This window comes from Aaosphaeria arxii (assembly GCF_010015735.1).
Source record: "Aaosphaeria arxii CBS 175.79 unplaced genomic scaffold BU24scaffold_4, whole genome shotgun sequence".
NCBI classification, from domain to species: domain Eukaryota; kingdom Fungi; phylum Ascomycota; class Dothideomycetes; order Pleosporales; genus Aaosphaeria; species Aaosphaeria arxii.
In genome coordinates, this window is record NW_022983477.1 from 109,188 (window position 1) to 121,436 (window position 12,249).

Sequence of the window (12,249 nt, forward strand, 5' to 3'; positions counted from 1 at the left end):
CGGAACCACGCACGTCCTCTTATCCATTCATTATTCCTATCGTTTGAGGCTTTGAGGGGAGGGGGATGAAGGAGAAGGAGTAAGAGGAGTTGGGGGGTGATTGGCGAATTGCTAGCGGTGATTTACCGTCTGGTGGTTGGTGGTAATAAACATGTCACCTCGTAGTCTGAGTAGTGGGATCGAGCACTTAATTACCTCTGCAGATTAATTACGGAGTACTCACTCGTAGGGAGAGAGGGAGGGGATGAAGATGAGAGGAGAGATGAGATGAGATGAGATGAGGCACAGACAGAAAGAGAATCAACTTCTTTAGACTTGCATTACCTACTATTCTTCTTCCCTCTGCCGCCCTTTGATTGATACATCAGGTAGTTAGTAGTAGTCCACAGTTACCTCGTGAGTAATTGCTTAGTTGCCCAGACATTGATTACTTGATAGTAATAATCATCATTCACTGCTGTGACTGCTTTGCTTCACCCCCTTGGGGAGGTTGCTATTCGTAGGGTGATTGAGACGAACAAATTGTTTCCATCCTAGGTACTCGGTAAGTTGTAACTATACACAAACTTATACGGAGTACTCTTTCACTCGATACTCGTTACTCGTGTGGATTTCCACCGAATCTCACGCCCGCATAGACATTGGTCCCCCTCTCTCCGTGTGTTATGTGTGTGTCTCCTTCGGGAACCCTTTTGTTTTTCCACCCCTTCACATCTAGACTCTACGCCATTGTCGTCAATATCTTTGTCGTCCTTGCGGTTCTACCTTTTCTTGTTCTTCTCGTCGTCTCCGTGTATCTAGACGAGTCGAACGCGCAGCCATTGTCTTGTATTCGGGGGTTGTCTCCAATCAATTGTTTTGTGGTTGTTGTGGTGTCGCCCGCCCACGCCGCCTCCCGCCTCATTGCCTGCCGAATCACAGCGATCATTTGCGAGACCGCCCTTCCGTTTCCCCTTCACCTGCTACCTAACTGCTAACTGCCAACTACACCTAATACATACTCCTCCCCTCCCCTACGAGTACTAATAAGGCTACTTCCCTACTTGGGTACTTGGGTACATTACTTGTAAGGGCAAGGCAGGGGTGGACGACGAGGTTTAATCTCTCTTCTCTCTTTCACTGTACACAGACGGTAACAGTATTACTGTCCTCCGTACTCTCTCATCTCTCATCTCTCATCTCTCATCTCTCCCACTCTCTTTCCGTCACAACTACGAACTAACTACCAAAGTAACCCAACCCAAGTTACTCAGGTATTGGTTTAGTCAGTAGTTAATCACTCTGAACCTCTGACCTAACACTAACCTAACCTCTTCTTGTCCATTACTCTCCCCCATACTCTCCCATACATACTCTCTCTCACACACACACACACACACTCTCTCTCTCTCTCTCTCTCTCTCTCTCTCTCTCTCTCCCACACCCACCACTCTCGCTCATACTCTCCTCCCCCCATATACACCCTCTCATATACCCTCTTCCCCTTCCTTTCTCTTTCATACTTCCTACTTCATATTCCCTCTTGTATCTACCTAGACGGTGTACCTGACCTGAACCCCCAAAGACCTCCTCAGGTCCCCCCTCCCCCTCCGATATTCCTTTTCACACCGTCTTGTGTCTCGCCCAGGGTTGCTCTCCGCTGCTCTCTACTCTACTCCACTTCGCCAGTACACCGTACACAGTAGGTATTTACTTTCTTCTTCTACCTCTGCCTCCTCCTCTCCCTCCTCCCCTTCCGTACTCATTATTTGCTCGCTGGCCCACCTGGTTGCTTGCTTGCTTGCTTCCCCCACAGCTTAACCTCCATAGGTCGCCACCGTCTCTCGATTCGTTCCTCCACGCTCTCGTCACCCTCGTCATACTCATCACCCACGTCGTCGTTCATACCTACCTACCTAGTCGCTCACACCAATACCCATAACCGTACCCATACCCACACCGGCACCCACACCTTCTCCCTTCGCCAGTGGCCGCCCCCTCCTCGCTCGCCCTCGAATACTTCCATTCTTCTACTCCACCTACAAACGCACACAAACACCCACACACACAGGTTGATGGGCGAATCCACCCTCGATCGTCTCGACTCTACTCATATTTATCCGCCGCATCTTTCTGCTATCCGTTCTGAGCCATTTCGACTAGGTACGCAAGACGTTACGTTCAGCCACTGTCCTTCTTCCATTGCCCCTTCTGCCCTTGCACTCTCGCAGCAGAACAGGCTTGCACAGGGTGCACTCCGATATCCACAGCACCTACGGCACCCCTATCTTCTCCTGCAGCCCCTCTTGCAGCTCGCCGATCTTCGCCCAGCCGTCGCCGCCGCCGCCGCCGCTGCAGCTGCGCTGCCTGCCTCGTCCCTATCCACCGTCATCGTGTCGCCGCACTATCAAGGCCCGACTAACGAGCGGGACCTCCAACCCGCTGTGAAGAAAGACTTCACCGAACCGTCTCCTGCGCGTCCAGAAACCGATGGGAATAAAGGCACATTGCAAGGCGTTCAGCGTAGCGCTCCGATGACGCTAAACGGTGGTGCACCGATGGGGCCCAAACGTGACGAAAAAGTCTCATTCCCACGAAGCCAGCGGCCCTCGATTGTTTCGCAGCACTCCAATTCTGTACCATCTACACCTTTACAGACAGCACGCCAGTATGAGTCGCGGTCACGCTCGCCCTCCCCCAATAGTGGCTTGGGTAGCCATTCCCCGCGCTCTGTATCGTCAGAAGCGAATGGCCCCCTACCGACCTTGAGGGCCGCCAAACCAGGCCATCAGTGCAAGTACGAAACCAATGCGGCTTTTGGACGCAGGCGCATGCCATACACATCATCCGATATTTTGGAAAAGGCCAAGGAGGAGCCTAAGAAATGTTTAGACCCCAAGGAGAAGGAGAAGCTCACTGGGGATATGCGCACTCTGTACGATCGGTTAGTTCCGAGCCAGGATAGCAAAGACCGAAGGGCAGCGTTTGTGAAGAAGCTCGAGAATATCCTCCATACGGAGTGGCCAGGCAACGAGTTCACGGTCCACGTTTTTGGTTCGTCTGGAAATGACTTGTACACCAATGAAAGCGATGGTACGTGGAACACCTACAGCCTCTAAGACGTTGCTAATAACATGCATAGTGGACATCTGCATTCAAACGCCCATGAAAAGGCTAGAGGAAATGCATCAACTTGCCGCAGCACTCGACAAGCGTATGTTCCGCCTCCGATTCCGTCCCCGAATCGGAATGACATCCTTACTAACATATGCTAGATGGCATGGAGAGAGTTGTTTGCATACCGCAAGCAAAGGTTCGCATCGTGAAAGTTTGGGATCCTGTGCTCAATCTTGCTTGCGACATGAACGTCAATAACACGCTGGCTTTGGAGAACACTCGAATGATCAAGACGTATGTCCAGATTGACGATCGTGTTCGCCCGCTCGCTATGATTGTTAAGCACTGGACCAAGGAACGGATATTGAATGATGCTGGTGAGTATCGACATCAAGGGCGGCGGGGTGACATGCTGACGTTCTTGTAGCTATTGGCGGTACTATCAGTTCCTATACTTGGATATGCATGATACTCAACTTCCTCCAAACCCGCGACCCTCCCATAATACCTTCGTTACACAAGCTCAAAGCCCAGCGAACCGAGTCGTTGTCTGGACCCTCCACAAGTTCCGAATTCGTTGATGATGTTGAGAAGCTGAAAGGGTTCGGGGCTGGAAATGACGAATCACTGGGCGAACTGCTTTTTCAGTTCTTCCGTCGTTACGGACATGAGGTCGATTATGAAAAGGATGTCATTTCGGTGCGTGAAGGTCGCCTTCTCAGCAGAGAAGAAAAAAGGTGGGAGACCAAATTCCTCACCAAGGAAGCTCGCAATAGGCTCTGTGTAGAAGAACCCTTCAACACCGATCGCAACCTAGGAAATTCTGCCGATGATTTCGCATGGCGTGGTATTCACCTCGAAATACGACGCGCCTTTGATCTTCTCGCCGACGGCCAGCAACTCGATAAGGTATGCGAACACTTCGAGTTTCCCCCGGAGGAGAAGACTACGTTGTTCAAGAAGCCGACTTCAACGGTCAAGCCAATATTACAAACGCCCAGCTCCCGCGGTGGACGTGGTGGTCATAGATCAGGAAGGGGCAATTTCAACCAAAAGAATAACAATCACGGGTACGGGAGAAGATCATCTAGTGGCGCTTCTTTCAACAATCGGCCGCCCTTCATGCACAGTCCGCCCATTGGCGCCATGCCTGGACAGGAATACTTCTCGCGGGGATTAAATGAGCAATTGCATGATCAGCTGTACCAACAGTATTTGACGTTGGAGATGCAATCAAACTCTCTGCGAGCACAGCTGGCTGCACAACAACGACAAGCACACCAGGTTCAGGCTGCACAGATGCATGCGCATGCAGTGGCACATGCACAGGCGCACGCGCAGGCGCACGCACATGGGCGCGGACAGAACAGTTCCAGTGGATCCCCTCAAAAGTCGCCATACATGAACGGCTCCAGCCCACGCATGCAAGAAATGGCCATGCCTGCAAACGCTATACCGCAGCTCTACTACCAATACCAAGGCCTGTTTGATCCGTCGCAAGGTGGCGGAAGTGTCTCCCACGATGGCACGAGAACTAATCCTTCCTCGCCTTCACTTGCACACAGCGTTCCCGGTGTACGCAGAAGTGTTCATAGGTCTTCTAATGCTAGCGATACAGCTTCAAGTCGCTCGCAGTCGCAGCCCGCTCGTGGAGGCGCCCCGCAGAACTTTGTACCTGGCTATCCTCCAATGCCAGCCTATTTCGACCCTTCATCATATGCAGGCTATCCCATCGCGCACGTCACTCAAGAAGAACCTTCTTCTTCGGCGATCATCGAAACTCCTCAGAGCTCCCCGCCAAGCCAGGGCGCAGCTGCTCCAGAACATGGCAACTCGAAAGAGTACGTTGGGTATCAGGTTGTAGAAGAACCTCAGGCAAGAACACCACTACAGGACTACACTGTGCCGCAAATTCCATCTTTCACCGAGCTGGCTCAGCGTCGACGACGAGTCTCGTCTGAGATAACGCAACCTTTGTTGAATACTGCTCTACGACGAGTATCACGATCACCTTCGCCGCTGGGTGGTCATATGCGGAGCTATACTGCCACCGGGGTCACGTCTCCAGAGATCGGGCCACAGATTCGCAAAGACTCATCCCGTCCTGTGGACAATGGTCCAATTATAGTGAACGGATCCTACCCAACCCAACCGTTGGAGCCGAGGAGTCGAAGCGGAACTATCGACGCAATCCCTGCTTTGGATTCGGAACCGTTGAATGGACTATGCATACAAGCAAACCCCGCATCCCACGCATATCCCTCGGACCAACAGCAAATGCCCGTGCGCGTAGATTCGCAACGTCAGAAAGCCTCAGAACATATGATGGCCACGATTGCCAATGGTTCGATGAAAAACGGGACTGGTGAAATCAATGGCCTTACTAGGGTGCCGAGTGGTGGCCAGCATCCATTTTCAACACTGCCGGAGAACTGGACGGGATATGAGACCAATGGTGTGAGCAACAGCGGTCAATCAGTTGAGACATCCCCGCAACGGAGGCAGGCGCAACATGTGCAACAACATGTGCAACAACAGGCTCAACAACAGGCTCAACAACAGGCTCAACAGCAGGCGCAGCAGGCTCAACATTGGCGACCAGTTGCATACATCAACGGAGTAACTCCTCTAGAAACGCTCAACGCACCCCGAGCACCACCACAGGAAATCAAGTCAGCAGGCCTGCCACTCCTCTCGCCAGTCTTTGAGGCCCCGACCTCGTCTCCGACTACCAACCGCCAAAACGACCACCACAAGCTTGCAAATGGTGGCAAGGCGCAGGCAAAGGAGAACCATACCCAGCAGCGGCGTGCATCACACACACCAGCATTCTCCTCGCCCAAAGAGAATTCTCGAAATGGATCACAAAAGGGGAATTCTCACAACGACAAGGGAACCAAAGCCGCATCTGGGTCAAACACAGGGAACTGGCAGACTAATCATAAAAAATCTAAAAAAAAGGCCAAGTCAAAGTCAAATGCAGAACCCAAGACTGCTGGTGAGCCATTGCCGGCCAATGCAGCAGATCGGAAAGGAGGCTAGTCCATACTCCGGTTTCTCGCCTTTAAGGTCAGCATTACAAAGCTCATGAATACTTCGAAACGGTCCGCTCAGTCGCCTATTTTTGACAATACCACGTCAATCATTCCCAATCATGCAGCCTCACTCTCGACATATTGGAATTTCATTTTTGACAATGCCCGTTGTCTGCAAGATATATCCGAGGCGACTGTTTTTGGCTGGCAGTGACCTCTTGGTTCTCCAGCCTTCGCTTCAACAAACACTGTCGATTCGAGGTTCTCATTTGCAACGAATACGAGAATTGTCGCGGTTTCTGGTCCATTGAAGAAGGTGGAGTGTGGTTGCGTAAAGGTCACACACAATGAGTGCTATCAGGCATCTAGCGGGAAAGAGTAAAATATTTGTTTGAACGATAAAATCATTGAAGATTAAACAAGCGAATCTTCGACATCACGGACGAAAAGAAAATAGCAGGGTTCAGCAGAAGAGGTTTGCTACATCTGCGAGGCGGATTTGGGTCTTCGCATGGTCTTCCCGTTGTTCATCATTGGAGTTGCTACATTATGCATGTGCGGGTTTTGGCATCAGAGCGGAGTTCATCATAATTTGTGCAACAACGGCTTTGTCTTTTTTTATCTCCTCTTGTTACCGTTTCTTTTATTTGTTTGGGGTTGGTGGGCTTTTATCGATTGCTAACATGGATATACCGGTACACGCAAGCACAAAACCGAGAGAGAACTGCGGCGTTGTGTCTATTGCAACAGGATGAATGAGACCGAACAATGCATCGCATGTATAGATAAAAAGAAGACGTACAGACAGACACATGGCCAGGGGAGGCGATGTACGATGAACTCAAAATACTGGCCGGCAGATCTTTTGTGTTTGCCAGATTGGGTAGAATTCAGGAAATAAATAAACAACGTAAAATCTAAAATGAAATCACCAAAAAAAAAGAAACAGAAAGATGGCTCAAGGCTGGATTCGCTGTCGCTCGCTATGGATTGTCAATTGCCACCAATTACATTCTCTCGTCTGGACGGCCTTCGGTATGGACCGATCTACTAGAAGATAATGACACTAACCCATAGTGCTTCATTTCATCGCCTTGAACCAATTCACAATCTCATATCCTACAATGGAAAGTTTCATACAAGAGGGTTCCTGCCTGAGTTTGTGTTCGGATCTAACTGCGTACTGAGTGCCAGTGTCACTAGCCTCTCTTTACTGACAAGTGCCTATATTGGAGGTTCATGGCTATTGTGATGTTGAGGTTGTAATTAATACCTGTGCAAGTTACAACATCGCATGTTGACAAGAAAGCGAGATTCGACCAGTATCAAGAGATTTCAATGTGTTTATATAATTTGATGCAACTCATTATTCATACCAGAGTCCGCAACGTCTCCTTGCCTACATTTTCCTACTCTCTGAAAGATATCATCAATTATCCGCGTGGAAATTCCATTCATGCTGGTGTGAAAACTTACAACTTGGCCAGAAAGCCTTCCTCTTTACACGCTTTTTCCGCCTCTTCCACGACATCCAATCCGTATATCATCTTCTGCACATCCGCATCCGCCCACTTATCCGGCACCGGACCTTTCCCTGTCTTAAGTGCAGCAAAGATCTTATCTCGCTCCTCCTTCGCCTTCCCAGCACCAAGATGCATGCTCCGACCATTCTCAGCTGCCAGCTCGACCAGAGCCTCCGCTCGATCCTTGCGCACCTTCTCGTAGATCTTGAGCGCCCTGTTGATAGTCTCCGGCGAGCCGTCGGCAATGCGTTTTGGTGCCAGCGTGACGCCCAGGACTGCCGCATCCTCAATTGCCTGCGCTGCTCCCTGTGCCAAATGCGGTAACGTCGGATGGCAGGCGTCGCCTACCAAGGCAGTCGTTCCATGCACCCACGTACTCAGGGGCTCGTGGACGCGGAGTTTCCACTCGACAACCTCGCCTTCGGGAACCAGATCCAGCATCCTTTGGATCATGGGGCAGAAGTCCTTGTAGACGTCGAGCATGGCGGATTTGGAGCCCTTGGTCGTGTACGTCGCACTGGGCGCGGCGGCAAAGTTGACGTCCGGCTGCGCGGTCGAGATGTTGTAGATTGTCTTGTTGTGGATAGGGTACGCGATGATGTGGCGCTTCTCTCCTATCCAGCGGGTCACGACGTCCGAGTCGATGAGGCGGAGGAGCTCGGGATCGTGCTCCATCTGGTCGCGCGTGAGCATGATGCGGTAGGCCGCCTGGCCGGAGTCCTTGGCCTCAGCCGTCTCGTTGAGCTCTTTCAGCATCGCGACTCTCGTCTGGCTCTTCACTCCATCACAGCCAAGGACGACATCTGCATCCACCCTTCGCGGCTCGAACACTGTCGGCGCAACGGGGGAAATCAAGAAACTCGGCTTCGGCGTGAACTGGATGTCAGACACCACGCTGCCCAGGCTAAACGTGATCCCAGGCTCCTGCTGACACTTCTCGTACATGGAGCCCGCGAGGCTCGCGCGGTGGCCCACCATGTGCGGGTACCCGTACGTCTTCTCCACGTAGTCGAGCCTCACGTGCCCGAGCTCCTTGTCGGACGACCCCTCGCGGATGCTCGTCTCGCTGCACTGCACCGCCTCGGCCGCGATCGCCTTCCAGCAGTCGAGCCGGTCCAGGATCCGCGCCATGTTGGGCGCGAGCTGGATCCCAGCGCCCACGAAGCCGAGTCCCGGTGCCGTCTCGTAGATCGTGATGTTCTTGTGGCCGGCTTTGGCGAGCGCGAGCGCGCTGGCGAGGCCGCCCATTCCTGGGGGGGTGGTTAGTTTTCTGGTGGATTTTGGGGGGTTCATGAGGAGGTTGGTATGTATGTGTGTATATATGATTTCATGGAGGGAATTGCGCGGACATACCGGCACCAATGATTGCTATCCTTGTGTCTGCCATTGTGGAGGGAAATTCAAGGAACCAAATGAATAGACAAGATCAGATTGAGGAAACAAGTCAATCAGATTGTCTCTGATAAGTTGCGATGTGGTCTGGGTCCAATGACAATGATATGTCTTTTAGACCTGTGAAGTCCGACGTTGACTTGCCCTCCCGTGGAAGCTAACCGTGTAGCCGGAAACTAGATATAACGCCGTGGTTGTGGTTGCGTGGTCCTGCGGGATCGGAGGACCACCACGCCTTGATTCGACAAAGTCGGAATTGAAAGATCCGGCAGGGATAGGGACGGACTGTTCCCGCAATGTCTTTTCTGGCCACCTGTGGGATCGCACAAAATGGTGGTTGTTGTATAATTCGATGCAGATGCAAGTGTGTACCTGCGTGTGTGCTGTCTATGTAGATCTACCTTAGGGACAGGGCTACGAGGGAACAGAGATCCTGGCCAGATGGAAACTTGTCAAAATGTTCAGTAGTACAACATTCAATAGGATTAGGTAGATGATTGGATTGAATTGATCTCTTCCTGTCCTGGTCCGGGGGATGATGATGATGTACGAAATAATATTTTGTGATGATTGGAAAGTGGACGTTCAAGTGCCGAACCCCGCGACCGAATGTGCCACACGGTTGACCCCGTCCCCACAAGCCCCAGGAGAGGGAGAAGACTTCATCCACCCCCCCATCATTCCATTCCATTCCGTCACTACGCCCACATCATTGTCAAGCTGCCCTGGCCCCGCATTGATTGCATATGCAGCGTTTTTATGTCCTGCCTGTTCCACCACATCGTCACGATTAGCTCGCAAGTCTTGTGCACCCCACGATGCTCGTAGCACACATCTGGTGGGGCGACATTGCGTCCAGAGCTCAAGAGATGAAATGCAGCTTTCGATATGCCAGAGTACCTGAGCTTGGTGATATTACTTATAGTCAATTACTTTGTCGTATCAGACGTATGTTGAACCATCCTTTTTTTGAGACTCCTACGCATCACCACCATGACATTTTACTCCTCATATGCTCCCTGTGTCATCGCTTAACACCTTCTCCTCATGGAACCTAGCACGACAATCTACCCCAGTGGGTGTTTAACTCGACTTGTTGTCCTAGTTGCACATCCCTTCCCCACCAGGTAGTTATTGATCCCAGTCTGTACATTACTCGTGGAAATGACAATGCCAACTTAAGAAATGGATACCCGCCAAAATTCCAATTTATGTGCTTTATTTCAATGTCTAACCTCCCATCTTAAAAACAAAAGTCGTCTCGCAAAATGATGAAGGTGAACCAGCTTCTTGGATTCAGTGCCGTGCTGAGTGCGACGAGCGCGTTGGAATGCTCTCCCTCAGCCATTCAAGCGGCCCTTCCCTCGAATGCGACCGTCAACTTCGCGCAGGCCCTCCCAGCCAACTCGACGTTCGAAGTGCCAAAAAGTGACACTGGGTATCCTGGCAGTCCAATTGGTCTACCAGCTCTCTGCGCGGTCTCGATACAAGTAAAGTCAATTGGTAACTCGACGTTCGGTTTGGGTTTGTTTCTACCCGATGATTGGAATGGTCGATTCCTCGCGGTTGGCAATGGTGGATTTGCAGGTGGGATCAATTGGCTGGATATGGTATGTTCGATGATGTTCTTCACATTGATCATTGGCTTACGATTGACGCGTTCAGGCTCCTGGTGTTCGGTACGGCTTTGCGACAATGTCGACTGATACTGGACACAATTCCTCCACCATAGATGGCAGTTGGGCATATCAGCAACCAGAGAAAATCGAGAATTGGGGCCATCTGGCCATGCATGGTTCTACTGTAGTGGCAAAAACAGTTATACCTGCCTACTATTCTCAAGAAATTTCCTTCAATTACTACGCTGGCTGTTCGACCGGTGGCCGACAGGGATTGAAGGAAGCAGAACTGTACCCAGACGATTTCGATGGTATCGTCGCAGGCGCTCCAGCCTGGTGGACATCCCACTTGCAGCCTTGGACTATCAAAGTTGCTTCGTACAATTTGCCTACCTCGGCGGATTACCATATCCCACCATCACTTTTTGGAGTAGTTCAAAAGGAAGTCATGCGGCAATGTGATTCGCAAGACGGTGTGAAGGATGGCATCATATCCAGCCCTGATACCTGCAGTTTCCGACCGGAAGATCTTCTCTGCGGCGAAAGTCCAACAAACTCGACAGACTGCCTAACCGCCCCTCAAATCTCTACATTGTATAAGCTCTACAGCGACTTCGTAGGCGAGAACCAGACTTTCTTCTATCCGCATCTGAACCTAGGCACGGAGAGCCAGTGGCGAATTCATCTGGCTTCCGATGCACCTAACCCGCTAGGGACTGGCTATCCACAATTCTTTATGGGTTTTGGTGCGGATTGGCGTTGGCAGGACTTCAACGAAGACGTCCAGCGCCTTGCCGATCGTACGGATCCAGGCAATGCGAGCGTGAAGTTCGACCTCTCCTCCTTCCACGCAAAGGGCGGAAAGATCATATCTTACCACGGAATGATCGATGCGCACATCCCGACAAACTCTCTGAAATACTTCTACAACCAAGTCGACCGCACCCTGAAGCCTCTCGGTGTCGACGTCGATTCTTTCTTCCGCGCATTCTTCGTCCCGGGTATGGCACATTGCGCAGGTACAGATGTAGATGCGCCGTGGTATTTCGCAGGCCCCAACCAGGCGGGCCAGCTTGGTCCGACGGTGCACGGCGTGCCTGGCTTCGAGGACAGAGATCATGACGTTCTGCTTGCATTGCTTGCTTGGGTCGAGGAGGGAGTGAAGCCAGAGAAGATTGTTGGTACCAAATATGTGAATGAAACATTGCACAGTGAGGTCTTGAGACAACGTCCTCTATGCATGTACCCAAAGCAAGCGAGATATGTTGGCAATGGAGACGTCAATGATGCGGAAAGCTGGACGTGCAAGTATCCCTACGAGTAGAACCGTAGAATTATGGAGCAATAATACTCGTACCTGTAGATAAAGTCAATGGTGGAAAGCAAGGTATCCAATGACTAGGCGGATGCCATCGGGCTCCAGATCTGGTGCCGAACGATGTCGGCAGTGGCAGGGGTTCCAAAAGCCACAACGATGAATCTAGCCTTCGATAGATGTTGGGTACGACAATCGAATAATTGAATCTACCTACAAAACTAAGCACTAATGTTACTTGTTCGATCGTGTGTAATTAGATTAATTGG

General features: G+C 51.2%; 3 protein-coding genes across 3 annotated transcripts; 2 read left to right on the forward strand and 1 right to left on the reverse strand.

The window, feature by feature from the left end:
* Positions 1-1,817: 1,817 nt before the first annotated feature.
* Positions 1,818-6,209, forward strand: BU24DRAFT_174288 (uncharacterized protein). The gene is made up of 4 exons (XM_033521546.1): positions 1,818-3,072; positions 3,122-3,193; positions 3,255-3,473; positions 3,524-6,209. The coding sequence occupies exons 1-4, from the start codon at positions 2,055-2,057 to the stop codon at positions 6,136-6,138; spliced, it is 3,924 nt and encodes a 1,307-aa protein (XP_033383574.1). The 5' UTR covers positions 1,818-2,054; the 3' UTR covers positions 6,139-6,209.
* A 1,277-nt stretch (positions 6,210-7,486) lies between these two features.
* On the reverse strand, positions 7,487-9,512 carry BU24DRAFT_421546 (monooxygenase). The gene is made up of 3 exons (XM_033527753.1): positions 9,008-9,512; positions 7,574-8,904; positions 7,487-7,518 (listed from the first exon to the last, which is right to left on the reverse strand). The coding sequence occupies exons 1-2, from the start codon at positions 9,039-9,041 to the stop codon at positions 7,604-7,606; spliced, it is 1,335 nt and encodes a 444-aa protein (XP_033383575.1). The 5' UTR covers positions 9,042-9,512; the 3' UTR covers positions 7,487-7,518; positions 7,574-7,603.
* Positions 9,513-10,228: 716 nt separating this feature from the next.
* BU24DRAFT_369165 (feruloyl esteras-like protein B precursor) lies at positions 10,229-12,119 on the forward strand. Its single transcript, XM_033524391.1, has 2 exons — positions 10,229-10,656; positions 10,712-12,119. Exons 1-2 carry the CDS (start codon positions 10,315-10,317, stop codon positions 11,987-11,989), a joined length of 1,620 nt encoding a protein of 539 aa, XP_033383576.1. The 5' UTR covers positions 10,229-10,314; the 3' UTR covers positions 11,990-12,119.
* Positions 12,120-12,249: the final 130 nt, after the last annotated feature.

What these genes read in the sequence shown, in the direction of transcription:
- BU24DRAFT_174288 (XM_033521546.1), top strand. Translation starts at nt 2,055, where the DNA reads ATGGGCGAATCCACCCTCGATCGTCTCGACTCTACTCATATTTATCCG. An exon ending in TGCCGCAGCACTCGACAAGC is followed by an intron (nt 3,194 to 3,254) that starts GTATGTTCCGCC and finishes AACATATGCTAG; the next exon opens with ATGGCATGGAGAGAGTTGTT. An exon ending in ACGGATATTGAATGATGCTG is followed by an intron (nt 3,474 to 3,523) that starts GTGAGTATCGAC and finishes ACGTTCTTGTAG; the next exon opens with CTATTGGCGGTACTATCAGT.
- BU24DRAFT_421546 (XM_033527753.1), bottom strand. Translation starts at nt 9,041, where the DNA reads ATGGCAGACACAAGGATAGCAATCATTGGTGCCG. An exon ending in GATAGCAATCATTGGTGCCG is followed by an intron (nt 8,905 to 9,007) that starts GTATGTCCGCGC and finishes CCACCCCCCCAG; the next exon opens with GAATGGGCGGCCTCGCCAGC.
- BU24DRAFT_369165 (XM_033524391.1), top strand. Translation starts at nt 10,315, where the DNA reads ATGATGAAGGTGAACCAGCTTCTTGGATTCAGTGCCGTGCTGAGTGCG. An exon ending in GGATCAATTGGCTGGATATG is followed by an intron (nt 10,657 to 10,711) that starts GTATGTTCGATG and finishes TGACGCGTTCAG; the next exon opens with GCTCCTGGTGTTCGGTACGG.